At 45.9% G+C, this 20,410-nt stretch overlaps 1 protein-coding gene across 1 annotated transcript in view; it reads right to left on the reverse strand.

Annotated features, from left to right (window-relative positions):
• The window catches only part of Lrpprc (leucine rich pentatricopeptide repeat containing), an 86,712-nt gene extending 77,319 nt beyond the window's left edge, over positions 1 to 9,393 (reverse strand). The window contains exon 1 of the mRNA XM_021217727.2: positions 8,979 to 9,393. Within this exon, the coding sequence (XP_021073386.1) occupies positions 8,979 to 9,127 (149 nt within the window). The 5' untranslated portion in view covers positions 9,128 to 9,393. The remainder of the gene's footprint in view (positions 1 to 8,978) is intronic.
• Between the last annotated feature and the right edge of the window lie 11,017 nt (positions 9,394 to 20,410).

The raw sequence follows: 20,410 nt of genomic DNA on the forward strand, positions 1-20,410 counted from the left end.
TCGAACTCAGAAATCCGCCTGCCTCTGCCTCCCGAGTGCTGGGATTAAAGGCGTGCGCCACCACGCCCGGCTTACATATCTGTTTTTTAAGAACATAAATACTTTGTAAATGGTTATAAAACTAGTTTTTACAATAGCTATACAAAGCTTATTCCTACAGCTGCCAATGAGAGTGGTTTATAACCTTGCCAGCATTTGGTTTCCAGTTTTGGTTTAAGTGGCCATTCTTCCAGGAGTAGTCGTAGGTCCTCAGTGTCTTCATTTACCATTTGCTACTGACTCGTGAAGTCTTAGGTATTTTCCGTATTTATGTGCAATCTCAGTCTTCTCCAGGGATGGTTCTGCTCAAGAGTTCCGCCCAATTATAAGCTGGATCATGTACTTTCTAAATGTAGATTTTTAAAATACTTGCCACGTTTTTGTTTCAAGAGTTACTCTATCCTTTTACTGAACACGCAAAGCTGCTCTACAGTCTTCAGGCTCATCTACCCCTTCTCTCCTTCCTTGGTGCATGAAACGGTCACTTAGGAACTGTCAGGGTAAGGATAGGCATATAGGACAAAAAGCATGTTATTAATATTTAAATGTATTTAACGCACACTGAGTAGCAGGAAATTACAACGGCAGCTCCATCCTACACATGAGAAAACTGACAAATACTTCCCAAATCACAGAAAAGCTAGCTGAAGAAGTAATGGCAGACCCAATGCTGGCATCGGTAGTCCTGTGTGACACAAGCCCCGCAGGGGACCAGAGCATCTGAGACATCACCCAGCTGCAATCCAGGAGCCACACTGCATAGTGGTGGAAATCAAACCAGACAAGAACAACTAGATAGTGGGAGTCTCTAATGTCAGTGAGGCAAGCAGTCTGTTTTATAAGGACTGTGGACTCTACAGTGTACCTGTGCAACTGAGAGCAGTTCCCACACAGCTCCACACTCAACTTGTTTTGTTACATTGTACTATGATCAGAGAGTTCTCCTGTCTTTTAACCTTTCAATCACCACTCCTCCTACCTGAGCCTTTGCTACCCTGTCAGTGAGGTGACCTGCAGCCACTGTGGGGCACTATCCCAGACCTAAGATACCAGCACAACTACCTCATTGCCTGACGGCTCACCCTTCACATCCCATCTGCTGAGTCCTGCTGACGTCTCTGAGGCTCTCGCTGGAACCAGAACACAAAAATTTTCACACATATGTCAGACACATCTTCTCCCAAACCATCTTTCTTCATGTTATTAGGTTCCTGAATTTTTTTTTTTTTACATTTGTCCCAGAAACTTATCAAGTTCATTTGAATGCACTGTGTGTCAGTATGTTAGATGGTGAGGCAACTGATGTATTTCAAACTTTTAAATTTTCGGATGTAGTAATATAAAGAGGAGGAGCAAGGGCCACTGTTTTTTTTAAAAAAAAAAAAAAAAGTAGCAAATTTCCACTTTAGATAACATTACAGTGGTGATAGATGTCTGAGCTAGAAGGCACAGTGCACACACTCATCCTAACACTCAGGAGGCTGGGGCAGATGGATGCAGGAGTTCCGGGTCATCCTCAGCAACATATCAGGACTAAGGATGTGAAGTCATGCGCATAACCTGCTGAGTATTCCAGACAGAGGCTGAAAAGTCTATGGGCCAAGTAAGCAGCACTGGGCAGGATGTGTGCTGCAATGTGGCGAGGTTTAGGGGGTGTGGCTTTGCTGGAGCTAGTGTGTCACTAGGGGTGGGCCTGAGAGCTTAAACCTCACCCTACTTCCAGTTTGCTCTCTCGGCTCCCTGCCTGTCATGCCTCCTTCCCACCATGATCAACTCTCATCCCTCTGGAACCAGGAGCCAAAATGAAGCCTCTTTTGCCTAAGACTTTTTTCCATAGTGCTTCACCACAGCAACAGAAGTGACACAGGGGAGAGGTGACAAGAGGATTATGAGGGAAACAGCTGCAGTTTTACCCTAGGGACCCTTCACTCTAAAATGCTTTTAAGTAGACTGTGACATGATCACTTGTATTGATAACACAAAACAGCCCTGTACAGCTGCCAGAGGAGAATTACAGCAGGCCGCCTAGGAAGAGGACTCAGTGAGACTGAAGCTTCAACCACAGGGGCAGTGGAGGAGAGTCATTCCCAAGGCCCACTGACCAAGCCACAAACTCTGGGCCACAAGTCTCACTGATACCAGAATTCCTTTTCCTCACAGAACAGAGAAAACGCCACATAAAGATGCTGCAGCAAGGCATGCTTACTGCCACTGCTGTGTGCCACTGTTGTGAGCACCCGCAAGTCACCCTCACACACACGAACTGAAGGCTCCCCTGGGTCCGTGGTAAGAGCACGCACTGGCCTGGGTTCAGGCTCTGCCATTTTCACAATATGAGCTTTTGGCCGAATCGTTACAACCTCCTCCAGTATGGTTTGAATGCTGTCCCCTCCAAACCTGATGCTGATCTCAACTGCCACCATTACGGACCGCAAGCTGCAAGTCTCAGGCAGGCTTTCAGGAAGGTATCTCCTGCTCTTCTGCCTTTCACCATCAGACCAGACCAGAAGGCCAGGCTGGAGAGATGGCCAAGAAGATTAATGATAGCTTGCCACCAAGGCTGACAGCCAAAGCTCAATCCCTGGGACCCACATGGTCAAAGAACAGAACCAATTCCTACAAGTTGTCCTCCAACCTCCTCGACATGCAAGCCATAGTGTGTGCACATGCCTTTAGGTGTGCCTATGTCTGGCACACACCTCTAAATTCATTATTTGGGAGACACAGTCAAATGTTCAAAGCCAGCCTAGTCTACTTGCAAATTACAGGCCACTAATAGAATACGTACTGAGGCCTTGTCTCAAAATACATGAAGGAAGGGAGGGAAAATAAAGAGCAGAGGGTTAGGAAGACAGCTCCATTGCCCTGAGTGTTTGCTGTGCTTGCAGGGGACCCAAGTTCTATTCCCAGTACCCACACTTGGCAGCTCACAAATGTCTCTAACTCCAGTTCTCAGAGGACAGGCGTCTTCTGGCCTCCATAGATACTGTGTGTGTGAGCACACAGACACAGACAGACAGACACATACACACAGAGAGACAGACACACACAGATACAGATACATACAGAGAAACAGACACAGATAGACAAACACAGAGACAGACAGAGATATAGACACACACACATTTTAAAGTAAGAAAAAGGAAGGCCTTCAGCAATGCCCACTTCTTTAATACTGTACCTGTAGGCCTCCAAAACTGTAAAAAATATTTTTTTCTGCTCCTAATAAATTACTCAGTCTCAGATACTCTCCCTATAAGCCTAATGCTTACGAGGACAGCTGGCTCAGTGGTTGAGAATACTGGCTGCTCTTCCAGGAACAGGTTCAATTCCCAGCACCCATGTGACAGCTCCCAGCCAGCTGTAAACTCCAGTTCCAGGGGATGTGACACCCTCTTCCAGCCTCTGTGGGCACCAGGCACACATGCAGTACACAAATCTACATGCAGAAAGACGCTCACATACATAAAACTAAACCACAATGGTTTTCACCAAGGGGACAACAGCATTCCCTTACAAGAGTGTTAGTTATTAGAGTAACTGAGATCACGCACCAAGTCTCACAATACACTTCCAGGCAGGATGGTTTCAACATCACATGTAGACAAGGATTCTCCATTTCAGTAGGTTTACTTCTTAAAAGATTTTAAAAATCATCTAGCTCTTTTCATATTAACGTTTTTGCTTAAGACAAATAAAGTTATAAAAATATTAGTTTAAGGGCTTCAGAGACGGCTCAGTGGTTAACAGCACTGGGTGCTCTTCTAGATGAAGTTCAATTCCCAGCACCCATAGGTAACCAACCATCTGTAACTCCAGTTCTAGGGGATCCGATGCCCTCTTCTGGTCTCCATGGTTACTACATGCACATGGTGAACAAATACACCCATTTACATAAAATAAAACCAATCTATTAAATGTCAATTTAAGCCTAAAATCAATGTAAACAAGACATTAAATATATAAATAGTAAGTACGCAGAATGGGCCCAACAACAAGTAAAAATCCGCAGGCAGGACACAGTGCCCTAGGTTTGGGCAACACTAAGAAAGTGTCCCTAATGGGCCTGGCAAGTAGGCTTAGCAAACGTAATCAAAACACTTGCTAGGTACTAGGCATGGAAGAGGCAGGTCTGGACGCAGGTCTGTCCTGATCTCCAAATGTACTCTTCCCTTCTACACCCTAACCAACCTGCTGTTCTCTCTCCAGGGAAGGAAGCTCTTCCGTCCTGCATCACTCACTGAGGCCACCAATCGGCAGCACCAACACTGTTTCTGACTGGCCGTGCTGTCTTTCTCACAGTCGACATACATTTTGTCAAACCCTCCTCTGGGTCAGGACCCACCACATCAATCACGGAGCTAACATGGCAATCAACTGGCTTTTTCACCATCCCATGCAAAATCAAAGTGTGGCTTCTAAGTCCATGGTCTTCCCTGTAAACACTCTGAACGCACAGTGCGGCCTGGCTCTGCCTTGGGCCTGGGAGGTGGGTGGCTCAGTGGCTAGAGGCACTTGCTTGCCTCAGTTGGTTCTTGAGGTCTCTCCCCAGATCCTCATGGGGGAAAGAGAAAGCTGAAAGTTGTCCTCCGACTTCATATGTTTACTGTGGCACATGCACCCATACACATTATGAGAACACACGCTCACGCTCAGTCAGACTGAAGGACAGATGGTGGATCTCCTTCCCAAAAATAAACATGACTGCCCCTTTTGAAATTACCAACCAAGTATTTTGTTCTTCTTATGAGGGTGTAACGCCAATACATGGAAGGGGCTGCCTGCCACAGCCTCCTACTGCTCACCAGCAGCCTGTGTACAGAGCAGAGGCTGAGTCTTGGGGTTCACAAGCCCAAAGGCTCAGACTCTTAAAAACTATTGAAAGCTTTCCAAAATGTTTGGTAAAAAGAGAATGTTTTCTTCTCTTCCAATGATAGCATAATGTTCACCTCTGGGCCACAAGCATCTAGCTAGGTGCACCTCCACACACACTTGGCTTCAAAATTACAGGGTTAGCTTCCCTCTGGAAGGTGAACGTGGGGATGACTCTAAAATCTCAGGGAAGTTGGAGTAGCCAATGGGAGAAGCAGCAGGCCAGAGCAAGGCCTCCTGACCCTCTTCACAGAGAAGGTAAAAATCAGAAGAACTGGCTTTTAAAAAGGAGAGAGAAGAAACACTAAAAGGGAAACTGAAGAGCAAGAACTATACAGAGGTGCATATTCCTGGGTGCTGACTGTGAAAACACATCAAGCTATTCTAACAATTTCACTCAATAATGCCTATTTGTCCAACTCAGAACAGCAGAGCCAGAAAGCAAAACCGAGGTGAACACGCAGCACCACAGAGCAGCACTAGCACACCCCAGGACCACAGTGTAGCAGCAGCACACCCCAGGACCACACCCCACAGCGTCACACTGCAGCACAGAGAGGACCTCATACTACCCCTCCTCTCAATATTACTTGTTTGTTGAATGTCTGACAGCTACTCCATGAACACAGTTAGACCTCAAGGGGGCAATGCAGTAAGAGAAGTCCTTTAAGGACTAACAACAGGTCTACAGTGTCACATGTAATAGCATCTGGTGGTCATGTATGAACCAGGACTTAAGGGACAAATGGCAGAGGCAGTTGGAAAAGGCCTGCCAATGGAAGCGAATTCTCAGCACAGGAGCATGAACACCACATTCAAAAGCAGAGAGCTGCACCTCTTGGTCCAGTGAAGCTGGACAGCACCTCTGTCGTCTGCAGGCTTGCTAAGACAAGCAGAGTCCCAGTCTGGCCAGGTCTCCATCATCAGACTCCACATGTTCACATGATCAGTTTTGCTATGGCAGGGACAAGAGCTTGCATGGAAAGACAGAAGGTGTGAGACCACTCCAGTTTCCAAAACACCTGTGAGAGCAGCTGCCAGGCCGTAGCTCTGGAAACAGCTGCAGCGGAGCCCGTGCAGTGCCTACCCGGGAACATGAAATGACATGGCCACTTTTCCAGTAACCCTGGGGAAAGGATGATGGAGGCACCAGAGAGGGGGCACCCACTCCAGATGAAGCAGAGCTCCCAGAATTTTATCATTTGTTTATGAAAGGGGACAGCAAGATGTATGTGGGAAAATAAACAAACAACAACAAAGCACAACACACGTGGGCTCTTTCTGAGTAACAGAAACGACAACACTCACAGCTGGGTTCCAGTGTTGGGTCTGAAGTACCTGTAGCTGGGCAAGGAGCTTCCAACTGACGTCCACCTCCAGGAAAAGCAATGCAGCTGCCAGGCTAGAGAGGCAAGCAGTGCCTAAGGCGCTGGAGATGACAGGGTCAGCTACAAGGAGAACACACAAGTGAGGAGGCAGGAGCCGCTGCGGCAAAGCCTCTAAGCGCGTGAGCATCTAATGTACAACGTGAGCGGAGCAGAGCTGACAGAAGGGGAAGAAGGCAGAGGTGTGACACCATCCTGAGGAGCAGAGCTGACAGAAAGGGGCATCCTGGAAAGGAGAGGAAGAGAGCCAGACTCTGTCAGAGACTCAGGCCCGAAACACACTTGGTAACTACGGTGTCTCCAGCAAAACTGAAGGAAAACCAACACACATCCACACATTCATAAATGACTTTTGGAAACACACTAACAGTATGACACTGGCTCTCTCTGGGTGACAGTTAAGGAAGATTGTTATTCTGCAAGGAGCATGAGTTCTATGGTTTTAAAAAAGTAAACGGGGCTGGGGAGGTGGCTCAGCAGTTAAGACCACTTCCTGCTCTTCCAAAGGACCCAAGTCCAGTACCCAGAACCCAGTACATCTCCAGGGGCCTCGACACCTGAAGGCACCACACACACAAACACATACAACAGAAAGAATATTTTTATTCTGAATAGTTAAGATTCTGGTCATATGGTACACACATTTTATTTCAGCACTTGGAAGGCAGAAACAGGTCATTCTCTGTGAGTTTAAGGCCAACCTGGTACAAGTCCCAAAACAGCCAGGTATCTATATACAGATACTGTCTCAAAAAATAAATAAATAAAATAGTAAGACATGGAATGAAGCCTCAGGCGTGGTGTATGAACAGTGTAGGACAGTAAATGAGAAGCTAGCAAAGGAGACAGGAAACCATTGGCAAGGAAGAGAGCAAGTGGGAAGCTTCTAGAATAAATAGAATCCCGAGAAAGGTTGTGTTTTCCAGACAGGCTTAGAGGCTGTGGGACAGGAGACTGGCAGGAAAGTGTTCAAAGTCCAAAGAAAGAAAACAAATACTGTTTCACTGGCTGCCATGACCTGAACACAGCGTGAACAAGACCATGTAATGTGCCTGAGTAGTTTCCCTTCTACAGGGAAATACACGTGGGGGTCACCCCGGCATAGTCATGCTACTACTTACAGCTTTTCTTCCATTTATATTTTGTATGTGCATGCATACTGTGGAGGTCAGAAACAAGTTTTGGGAGCCATTCTCTCCTTCCATGTGGGTCCTGCGATCAAACTAAGGTCACTAGGCTTGCAGAGAAGGTGCCTTTTCTTGATGAGCCACCATGCTGGCCCATGCGGCCAGTTTTCGGATCGTGGAAGAGAGAGCTTCTGAAGAGACACCCGGATGCTGAATGACTGAACAAGGTTAACAAAGACACCCAGCTTTACAAAGCTCCAGGGGAGCTTGCTCAAAGGTCCATCCAAGAGTACACAGCAAGGAAGGAGAACCCGGGTCTGATAAACACCCCGATGTGTCACTCATGTGAAGGACTAGACTCTAGTCACTAAAGGAAATAAAGGAACTGGCACCGCTGTCTCAGAAGACATGAAAGTGAGGGGTATGATTTCACTGTTCAGGCCTACCACAAAAATAGAGGCAAGGCCTTAACTTACAAATAAGCATCTCTCCAAAGACAACCAAGTTGTTCAGACATCATAATGCATTTCTTTCATCTCGCCGTGCCGGGCTGGCCCATGAAGACAGTTACTTCTATTACAGTGTATTATACTACACATCAAGCCCTGTATCTCACGAAATAGTCCTAACCTTAGACTGTGTCCACCGTGTACCTAAAGAAACTTACAGCCTGGGCTGTAAGAGTGAGTTTTCCAGTAGCATTATGCAAATAAACCGAAGCACCCTCAGTCCGTGGCTACCCACTCCAGATCATACTTCCTAAGTCTGTTTGCTAAACCCCAAAGTTCTTGTGTGGATCTTTCAACTGTCAATTTCTTTCTGGTACTAAAACCTAAGCACCCATCTTTGTTTATCAGGTGACTTGAATATCTATGTTCGTTAAATGAACACACTCGTATCCCTATAACCTCAATCCAGAAAGGCACACTCACAAAAATACATGACACTAACTAGGAACTTAACTTGTTTTTGCAGTAAGTGCATAGATTCCCAATAGAGCACCTTGCACGTGTCCTTTAATCCGTTCTACTGAGACAATCTCCAACCCATGACATCTGTGTAAATACTGAAGGAAAATTCCATTCAGCACAACGCAAGCAAAAACCCGAACTGGCCATGATCAAATGTCAAGTTCTAAACTAGCCCTGGATCACTCAGAACTTCAAACCCCATCCCCAAGAAAAAGAAATAGAAAAACAGACTAGCAGGTCACTGGTCACCAGTGTGGGAGAGCACCCAGGAAGGGTACTCCTACGGAAAGGTACAACCCCTACCCCCACCTCAGCACCACCCACTCCCCCAAAGCCCTTGAGCTTCACCGGCGGTCCACAGCTAGAGCAGGTGGCGACCTCAAGCAGCAAGCCGGAAGCCAGCCATGCCCTCGACCATGACCTTCGCAAGACGCTCAACCTTGTCACCCCAAACCACTGGCAAAGCATGGGGGGTGTGGGGGGAGGCCTCATGCCAGAGAGGCCAGGACCACGGAATTGGAGCTAACGAGCAGGACACCAGCCCGTCCACCGTAGCCGGTCAAGAGGAAGGGTCCGGTACTCACCCTGCAGCGGGCCGGCCACCAACAGCCGCAACCCGGGCGACGGAGGACAGACGGCCGGGGCCGCCCGCAGGGAGGCGCAGGGACAGCGGGAGGCGCGGGGCCGCCGCGGCCCCGAGCAGCCAACGCGCGGGTCTCAGCAGGGCTGCCATGGCTCAGCGTACCCAAGGCAGGATGCACGCTCCTGCAGAGGACCTGGAGGAGCACGTGACGACCAGGTCGCCTCCCCACTGGGACAAACTAAGGGCCGAGGGCGTCCAGCGGAGGGGGAGGTGGATCCCCGCCGAGGCTCACGGGAGAGGCAAGCCGAGCTCGCGCGATACCCTGGTTCCGCCTTCTGTTTTCCGATCGACCGTTTTTTTGTCTTCTGTTCGCAGTGTCCCTGTTCCCCTGTCCAGCGCCCCGGCTCTCAGCGAGCCAGGCGACAGCACCCCTCCACTTTGCAGTTGGTAGAGCCTCCTAGAGGTCGACTCCGCCCATGCGCGCGCAAGGGCTTGTGGGGGGCCAACTAGGAGCGACACCGAGGAATGCCGGGAAGGGCCGACCGTGCAGATCCCGGAGTGCTGGCGACGTTCCAGCCTTGCGCCTCGGTTGCTACCGAGCTGCTGCCCTAGCTGCCCAGTGACGTAGTTCCTGCCGTAAGTCTCAGAAACGGTGGCCAGAGGAAACCTTGACGAAGAGAACTGGAGGCTGTGGACCTCCGAGTTAGCTATATGCTATTTGTGTGACTAGGGATGGGGTAGACGAATAGACAGACCTCATCCAAAGTGTGTAGGCAATGCCTCGCTTCATGAAATCGATAGATTTTAATAAAGGTCGTATAATTTTAAATGTCAACGTTGAAGTTTCTCTTTCTCGGTGCCTCGTTCCTCCTTTCAGTTAATGCACTAAGCAACTAAGGTGCAATTGTCTGAGGATAGGGCTGGAGCTAGGAAAAGAAGTTCTTGCCCTCCCAGAGCTTGCATACTGAAAGGGTTCCCTGTGCACACGTGTGAACCCGCGAACAGGTTTCCACTCAGTTATTCCTTGACTGCAGCAACAAGTGAACAGTCAAATTCCCCCTCTGCAAGTTTTCCCATCTGGCTGTTTCTCCTGCTAGACAACAAACTTCAGAGCGCACAGAATGAGAATGCGGCCCCTTTAGTGGCGAAAGCTCCTGCTCAGTTGAAGAAGACACTCCGTGCTTTGAGCGTTTATTCAATGATATACGTTTAGAGTTAACTTGGCTTAGCTTTCTTTTGGAGAAGCTTCTACCGCCCCAAAAGATGAATTTACTCTGAGTTACTATAGAGCACTATGATAGAATAAAATTCATTCTCTCATTCAGCATTAGTACTATTTATTGAACACATATTTTGTGTTAGGCACTATTTGGGATGCTGGGGATACAACATAGGGGGAAAAAATCTCAATTTAGACAAAATTCTGTACATTTAAAGAGACATAAGAATTGTGTTATAAATAAAAGATTAAAGGAAGGTTACGGTCAGTGGTGAGTAATCTTGATAGGATTTAGTATCACCTTAGAAACTAGCCTTTGAGCAAGTGAGGGAGTTTTTACATTGGATTAGTTGAAGTGGCAGGACCCACTCTGAATGTGAGTGACACCACTGGATGAGTGTAGCTTTGATGCAAAATAATTTGCTTTTTAAAAAAAAATATTTATTTTATTATGTGTATGAGTTTTTGGCTGCATATATGTGTGTAACCACAAGTGTGCCTGGTGCCCTTGAAAGTCAGGAGAGGGCTTCGGATGTCCTAGAAATGCAGTTACAGACAGATGGGGAACATGGGATTACGTAATCGAGGACCCACTGTCTCACTTCTCTGGCTGTGAAATGAGTTCCTTGGTCAGCAGCAATACTGTGTGGAATACCATGATGATGGATAAGGCATTCTATAAGTCCACCGATGGTGGTTTTGGCAGAAGCATTATGTGCAGGAAAGGCAAATCCATAACCAGAATAAATATCTACTCCAGTAAGAACAAAACGTTGTCCTTTCCATGGAGGAGGTGGTCCATTGTAGTCAGCCTGCCACCAGGTTGCTGGCTGGTCACCTTGAGGAATGGTGCCATATCTGGGGCTCAGTGTTGGTCTCTGTTGTTGGCAGATCTGGCATTCAGCAGCAGCTGTANCCAGGTCAGCCTTGGTGAGTGGAAGTCTGTGTTGAGCCCAAGCCCAACCTCCATCTCGACCACCATGGCCACTTTGTTCATGTGCCCATTGAGTAACGACAGGGATGGCTAGGGAATGAGGCTGACTGTCCACAGAACGGGTCATCTTATCCACTTGATTACTGAACTCCTTCTCAGCTGAAGTCACCTTTTGGTGAGCACTTACATAGAACACAAATATCATCACATCCCTTGCCCATTTGGAGAGATCTATCCACATACCTCTTCCCCAGATGTCTTTCTCACCAATTTTCCAATTGTGATCTTTCCAAGTCCCTGACCATCCAGCCAATCCATTGGCTACAGCCCAAGAGTCAGTGAACACACACACATCTGACCATTCTTATTTCAAACAAACTGTAATACCATGTGTACTACCCAAAGTTCTGCCCACTGTGAAGATTTTCCTTCACCTGTGTCTTTCAGGGTTGTCCCGAAAAGGGGTTGTAATGCTGCAGCTGTCCACTTCTGGGTGGTACCTGTATAACGTACAGAGCCATCAGTAAACCAGGCCCTAGTCTTCTCTTCGGTCAGCCGATCATAGGGAACACCCCATGAGGCTATAAGCGCATGCTTGGCAGCAGATGGCACTGTAACAGGAGTAGAAACCATAGGCATTTGAGCAACTTCTTCATGTAACTTGCTTGTGCCTTCAGGACTCAGGCCTGATTGCATATAAACCACGTCCATTTGATGATAGACTGCTGCTGTGAACGTCCTACTTTCTGACTTAGAGGGTCTGATAACACCCAGCTCATGATGGGCAGTTCGGGTCGCATGGTAACTTGGCGTTCTATTGTCAAACGTTCAGTTTCCATTAAGGCCAATTAATGTTTTTCAAAGAGAGAACAGTTGTCTGCAGATGATGGTAGAGCTTTGCTTCAAAATCCCAAAGGTCTCTTCTGTGATTCACCTACAGGGGCCTGCCAGAGGCTCCAAACAGCATCTCTATCAGCCACAGACACCTCAAGTACCATCGGGTCTGCTGGATCATATGGTCCAAGTGGTAGAGTAGCCTGCACAGCAGCCTGGACCTGTTGAAGGGACTTCTCCTGTTCCAGGCCCCACACAAAGCTAGCAGCTTTCCGAGTCACTTGGTAAATAGGCCGAAGTAACACACCCAAGTGAGGGATGTGCTGCCTCCAGAATCCAAATAGACCCACTAAACGTTGTGCTTCTTTCTTGGTTGTAGGAGGGGCCAGGTGCAATAACTTATCTTTCACCTTAAAAGGAATATCTCTGCATGCTCCACACCACTGGACTCCTGAGAATTTCACTGAGGTAGATGGTCCATGAATTTTGGTTGGATTTATTTTCCATCCTTTGATACATATATGTGTTACCAATGAGTCCAAAGTGGTTGCTACCTCCTGCTCACTTGGTCCAATCAGCATAATGTCATCAACATAGCTCACCAATGTGATAGTCTGTCGAAGAGACAGACTGTCAAGATCCCTTCTAAGTTATGACACAGGACAGAAGAGTTAATGTATCCTTGAAGCAAAACTGTGAAGGTATACTGCTGGCATTGCCAACAGGAAGCAGATTGCTTCTGGTGATCCTTATGGACAGGCACTGAGAAGAAGGCATTTGCCAGATCAATAGCCGCATACCAAGTACCAGGAGATGTGTTAATTTGCTCAAGTAACGAGACTACATCTGGTACAGCAGCTGCAATTGGAGTTACTACCTGATTTAGTTTTCAATAGTTAACTGTCATTTTCCATGATCCGTCTTCTGCACTGGCCAGATAGGAGAGCTAAAGGGAGATGTGGTGGGAACCACCACCCCTGCATCTTTTAAGTCCTTGACTGTGGTAGTAATTTCTGCAATTCTTCCAGGAATACAATACTGTTTTTGATTCACTGTTTTCTTTGGAAGAGGCAACTCTAAAGGCTTCCATTTAGCCTTTCCAACCATAATAACCCTCACTCCACAGGTCAGGGAACCAATGTGAGAATTCTGCCAACTTTTAAGTATATCTATCACACTTATGCATTCTAGAACTGGGGAAATGACCACAGGATTTGTTCAGGGACCCACTAGACCTACTGTGAGTTGAACATCAGTCAAAACTCCATTAATCACCTGTCCTCCATAAGCCCCTACTTTAACTGGAGCACCACAATGTTTCTTGGGATCTCCTGGGATCAATGTCAATTCAGAACCAGTATCCAATGGACCCCAGAAAGTCTGATTATTTCCTTTCCCCAGTGTCCAGTTACCCATGTAAAAGCCATAGGTCACTCTGGGGAAGAATTGGAGAACTGCTAACAGCAAAACTTTTAGGTGTCTTATCAAGATCCTTCCTCAGGGGAACCTGGCCACCCCTTCATTCAAAGAGGTTCTGGGTCTGCAAACTGGCTCAAGTCTGGAAATTGATTCACTGGCTGAGATTGCCTTCTGCCATGATCCACTGTAACCTTTCATTTGAGAAATTTTCTGCTTGTATAGATCTAACAGATATGTAGTAGGCTTCCTATCTATTTCATGCCTGGAAACACCATGACTAATTAGGCAGTACCAAAGGTCTGAACAAGTCATGCCATTATAAATTTCATCTCTCCTGTGCTGACCATTATGGGCTAGGTCATTATGTATGTTGTGTTGTCCATGCAGGTTGCCCATCATAATAACTACGATCACCTTGTCTCTGGTGATTCAGTGCTGCCACCTGGCCCTTGCTACCTCGGGACCCAATTAAACCCACTGTATTTAATTCATTCAACTGAGCAGCAGCATCTCCAACCCTAAGGTCTGGCACAAGGAAAAGGGCAGGAACAAAACTCTTCAAACGTGCTGGTGCCCCTCTCACCAGTTTGCATCTTATAGGATTCATGAAGAGCATATCTCCTGGGCCTTCCCATTGTGGAGGAGTAGGTTTTACACAATATGTCTACTCTAGCATTGCAATTTCCTTGAGCCTTAAAATCCCTTTATCAACACTAAGCATCAGTTGGGATATCAGGCATCTCCAACTCCTTTTCAGTAGGCCATCTTTTGATAAATGCTTCAGCCAATCATTCAAATAAACTTCTGACACCTTTTAAAATTGTGTGAGCTTTCACATTAAACCTAGAATCTCCACATTAAACCTAGATTCCACCTAGAATCTCAGAGGGCCTATGTCAATAAACTCAGCCTGATCCAGCTTTATATGTTTCTTCCACCATTATACCACAACCTTAAATACATTCCCACATATACTCCCCAGGCTTCTGTTTGAATGAATTAGCAAACTCATTAAGCTCCTTAGTAGTATAGCACATTTCCTCATGGACTACACTTTCTACCTCCCCTCTAGGAGCCTTCAGTCTGGTTACAGGTCTAGAAGAAACTATTGGTGGGCCTTGAGAAACATCAGTATTGTCTTGCCTGGCATTTTCTTCAGAAAATTCTGGTCTATGAGAACTCTGAAGGACTAATTTCCTCATGTGGGGAAGGCATTATTTCAAGGGGTAGAGCTGAGGGTACTACTTCCTCAGGTGGGGTAAACCCTTGAGAATCTGAAGATTCAAAGTTCTCAGCCTCAACAGGGTCCTCCCACACATCCCCATCCCAGGTTACAGGATCCCGTTCTTTGCCAGTCAGTGTCCTTCCTCTAACCGCTGACACCTCTGAGGCCCAGACTTGGATTTTCACTGTAATCCAGCCAACCTTATAACGAGGGCTTCAGTTTGATTTTCTACAGCTCAAGCTCTATGGCTGCCGGAGAGAAGAGTCTCTTCAAGGCCACACTTAGAAACCTTGAGATTGTTCATTTACATCCGGAGACGTTCAATTTTACCACGCAGTTCGTTCTTTTCCTTCACCAATTTGTCCAGAGATACTAAGAGCAACAAGCCAGCAACATTATTTTCCTTCCCCAGCCCCCAAATTGAAGAAAATTTGTATACTGGGTCATCTAGTTCATTGCCAGTTACAAGATAATCAAAGGCATTTATTTCTTTAAGTTTGAAATATAGTTTCCACCATGGCCCTTCAATATTCTCTGAGCTCCCAGGAGAGAGAGTATCTGGAGAGGTTTCCGTACTTGAAGGTGCAGGTGAATTATAAGGTGCTGGTAAATTATTAAACTGATTCCAGATTCTTAAAAGATTCATCCTTATATTTCTGTTCCTCTAGACCCCACTCCTGGTACCAACTTCTGTATTAGTCGGGGAACTTACAGAATGTCTCTGTTTGTTAAGGGAATTTATTGTGATAACTTACAGTCTGTAGTCCAACTAACCCAACAATGGGCAGTCATGGAAGGGAAGTCCAAGAATCTGCTAGTTGTTCAGTCTCATGACGCTAGTTGTTTGAGCTGGCCTTCTACAGAACTAGGTTCTAACAGATGTGCTGGCAAGTAAGTGCAAGCAGGCAAAGAAGAGTGAGCCTTCCTTCTTCCAATGTCCCTATGTAGGCCTCCAGAGAAGGTGTGGCTCAGATTAAGATGTGTACCACCAAGCCTGGATCTGGAACTTGTTTTGTCCCAGACTGACCTTGAACTCAGATCTCCTAGTCTCAGTTTCCTGGGATTAAAGGCGTATACTACCTTGCCTGGGCCTAAGCTTTTCATAGCCACTATGCCTCAAGATCTCCAAGCCAAGATCCAGGTCAGAAACTTGTGTCTTCCAGCCTCAAGATCCGGATCACAGGTGTGCCCTCCAATTCTGGATATAGTTCATTCTGGATATAGTCAAGTTGACAACCAGGCATAGCCATTACTTATGCCAAATTACGTTTCAGGACAAAAAGTTGTGTATATTCACGGGAAAAGATAAAACACTATGCAAACCACATTATGTAAGACAATGCAATGAGTGTAACAAAAAAGAAGAAGAAGAAGAAGAAGAAGAAGAAGAAGAAGAAGAAGAAGAAGAAGAAGAAAAAGAAGAAGAAAAAGAAGAAGAAAAAGAAGAAGAAAAAGAAGAAGAAAAAGAAGAAGAAAAAGAAGAAGAAGCAGCTAGACAAGTGACAATTGGCTGAGACAATAGAAGGTCTCACGATGGGAAGGGCATCAGCCTTTGGAAGCCAGAAGACAAGAGAGACAGTAAACACGGTGGTGAGGGAAAAGCCAGGCAGAGGGAACATCAAGAACCAAAATGGACAGCTCTTCACCCCTGCCCCTCCCCTGCCTTTCCCCCCACCCCTCCACCTCCCCCAAATTCAAGGCTAGCCTACACTACATGAAGACCCTTTCTCAAAAAGGAAAGAAACAAAGAAACAAGGAAAGAAAGAAAGAAAAGAAAAGAAAAAGAAAAAAAGAAAGGAAAAAAGAAAATATCATGAAAGAATAGTTGTATTTTGTGTTATATGTCATATCCTTGGTTATTGGCTCACCTACTATGTCTCATTTTTTAATGCTAGTTGAGCTTAGTATGAACAAACTAATTGTAATAGGGCATTCTGTTTGAGACAGAGCTCACTGTGTAGCCCTGGCTGGCCTGAAACTCCTTATGTAAACCAGGTTGACCTCTAACTGTCATAGATCTGACTGCTTCCCAACCGCTGGGATTAAAGGCATATGCTGCTGTGCATGGCTAGAAGATATTCTTGAGACATTCAAGGCAGTTTGACTGTACTGGATAGTTTTATGCCAACTTGATACAAGCTAGAGCCATCTGAAAGGAGGGAACCTCAATTTAGAAAATGCCCCCATAAGATCCAGTTTTAAGGCATTTTCTTAATTAGTGATTGATGGGGAGGTAAACCTGGTAGGGAGTGGCACAGGCTGTTAATCCCAGCACTCAGAGGTAGAGGCAGGCGGATCTCCGAGGCCAGCCTGGTCTACAGAGCAAGTTCCAGGACAGCTAAGGATATATAGAGAAACCCTGTCTTGAAACATACACACACACACACACACACACACACACACACACACACACACGCACGCACGCACAGAAAGAGTATGAGCTGAGAAGAGGCTGCTTTACACCAGAATGGGAAATCTGCAGAACAGAAGATATTAATCTCGTTTGGCTTTGATCAATAAACTTGTTTCTGGCCTTGTAGTAGACTTCAAGACTCCCAAAGAATCAGAAAGCAACGCTTATCATCCATAGCTTCGTGTTGACCTTTTGGAGTCTCCTTCGATCATCACACAAACACATCCGCAGTGTGAGTGCAGAAGCAAGACGTTGCCTGGAGTTTAAATGCCTGTCTTGCTTAGAAGCGTTGGCGTGTTTTAAGTGGCAGATGCCCTGCTCAGCCAGGACTGGGTTTTCACTTCAGGCAACTTAGCTGATGAGTCAAGGGCTCTTTCCATTTGTGACAACATTTTTCAGATCCAAGTTTATTCATGTATGTAATTCTCAATTATTCAAAAAACCCTATTCTGCTCAGCCCCTTGTTTGCGTACAGCCCCAGGATGCTCCTCAAGAGCAGAGGCCCACGCCATCGTTGCTGCCTTCAGCCACCCTTCTGTCAAACAGATTCTTCCGTAAGTGCACAAGGCAGGAGGACAGATGCAGGGTCATTTACTAGAAGAAAATAAGCTGTGCTGGCAACAAGGAGTTGTGGCTGATATTTTCACAGTGCCTCCAAGTGTGAAGGCTGGCAAGTCTATGTGTTTCCCATAGGGCAGGTAGTGTCTTGGTAAATCAATACAGAATGGTGCTCAAACATAGTGGGCATATCAGTGTACTACACAACTCCCTTCAAGACAGGAACTGGTGGTACAACCCTGGAAACCAACTTTAGGAAGTCTCTATTGAGAAAAATTGTTAACTATTGAAATGTGATGTGTTTCCTAATCTCCTGCTTGATTGATGTTTTTGTTGTTTTGTTTCTAAAGAGCTAGAAAACATATTCAATTTTCTCTGAGTATATGTGATGTGAACTTTCTGTTATTCTCTCTATGAATTAAAAAAATAATTTCCCATCAGGTGGTGGCAGCAGCACATGCCTTTGATCCCAGCACTGGGGAGGCAGAGGCAGGCAGATCTCTTTGAGTTTGAGGCCAGCCTGGTCTTCAGAGTGAGTTCCAGGATAGCCAGGGCTACATAAAGAAACCTTGTCTCAAAAACAACAACAACCACTATTATTATTATTATTATTATTATTATTATATACAATTTTCCTTTTGATAATTTCAGTGAGTTTAAGAGAAAAAAGAACAAAATATTTTGTTTGATCTTAGCAAATAATACGTGAAAGGCTAGAGCATTTGCCCAACCTGTGTGAGGCCCTGGGTTCGAGCCTCATAAGTAGAAAGGAAATAGTTTATCATTGCAGTAATTTTCAAGATCCTGATATACGAATTTGTAAGCCTAACTAATATGTTGCCTTGGTTGAAGTAGTGATCCTATAAATAAAATCTGTTCTAATCAAAGTTCTACAGGAACTAGTAAGGAAAGTGTGTTAATCACTTTTCTGTTGCTGTGAAAACACACCACTTCCAAGATAACAGTTATAAAATAGAGCATTTAACTGGGGGACTTGCTTACTGTTTAGAGATGTCCACGATCATCATGGTGGGAAGCAGACAGTGTAGCATTGGAGCAATAACTGAGAGCTTTACATCCCAATTTGTAAGTAGCAGCAGCAGCAGCAGCAGCGAGAAATTGAGCAATTCTAATGACCTAGCTTGATTCTCTGGATAGAGATCTCGAACTGAATTCTAATCCTGGACTCTTCAGTAAAACGGAGCAGTAAATTCCTGATGGTTTTACCACTTGACTCGAGTGGGGTTTGTTGTTTCCACCTGAAAAAGTTCTGATTAATGTAGGCTTGATATGGAAAGATAGACTGTTAGACTGTAATTACTCAGACTAGAGACTTAGAGAAATCCTCAGAATAAAACAAGCCAGCATATAAAGTATGTGTTCACACACACATACACACACACACACACACATATACACACACAAACACACATGCACACACTCACACACACAGACACACATGCACACACTCACACATATGTACACACACTCACTCATACACATGCACACACAGACACACATGCACACACATACACATACAAACACACATACACACACAGACATACATGCATACAGACACACATACACACACAGATGTACATGCACACACTCACACACACAGACACACACACAGACACACATGTACACACACATATGCATGCACACACACACATACACATGCCACACACTTTATTTACTTAGTTTGTCTCATGCTTTCGTGCTTATAACACACTACCTTACAGGTGCTAAGTATACATCTATTGCTGGGCTACACCCCACCCCTGCTTGCTTCCTTATTTATTTTTTGGTCTCCAGCAGTGATCTGGCAAACAGGGCCCAGCTACTTTCCATGTTATCATCTAAAAGCAGAAGGAGAGTGCCACCTTTGTGACATTTCACACCATGTGATCACCATCCCCCATTCCCATTGCCATCTTCATCAGAGGCAGCCGTGACTCCTCACCAGAGACCCTTGAGCTGGAGCCTGTGGACATCCCTTCATGGAAGGACATGGTGATTAGACACTCACTTGAGATCTTGGCCACTCTCTTACGTGCCCCCTGCCAGCCATGTGTAATTATATCCTGATTGCATGTGACCCCAGGGTCCCAGGAGGGGCTGAGGACACAGAAGGCAAGAAGGTAACTGCAGGTGGGGACACCACCTGTGAAATGATGGGGAAGTTGTCATGGGGGGGGGTTAGGACTTTTCTGTGATACAACTGTTTGAGGTCACCTGTACTCCTGATAGCACCCCCACACCCACGCTTTATAAGTAAGCCAAATAAACTCACTGGCCTGCCATAATTCACTTTGGTGGACTCACATTTGTTTTGTTGTTGGTGCCCTATCTGGTGTGAGTAGGTGCTTGTTTGTGTCTCCTCAGGAAAAGTTCACACAACACACCTTTGTTACACAGTCATCTCTCCAGTTGCCTATCTCAGATGGATGGTGGTCTGATAATTCAGATGTTTGGAGAGGCATCTCGGGTGAATCCTCAGCCTTAAGTCTAAATTTGTGTGAAGTTGAAATCACAAGATTCACAGTTGGAATTCGAGAGAAATCCAAGACTAGATAGATGCTTCAAGATGGTTTTCGCCCAAGCCTTTCTCCTCTGTACCGCTTCCCGGATCAAAGTGATAAATCCTCCTCTGTTAAGCTCTATGCTCTAGGATGCAGCCTGGGGCCCTGGGACAGGTCCACGCTGCCTCCATCTCTCATTAATTCATAGGTTGTCAGCTTGGAGGACAGAGACACCCAGAGAGACAGGGACACACATAGAGAGAAGACAGAGACAGACAGCGATGCCCAGAGACACGGACACACAAAGAG

Source organism: Mus pahari, chromosome 18 (assembly GCF_900095145.1).
Source record: "Mus pahari chromosome 18, PAHARI_EIJ_v1.1, whole genome shotgun sequence".
In the NCBI taxonomy this organism is placed as follows: Eukaryota; Metazoa; Chordata; class Mammalia; order Rodentia; family Muridae; genus Mus; species Mus pahari.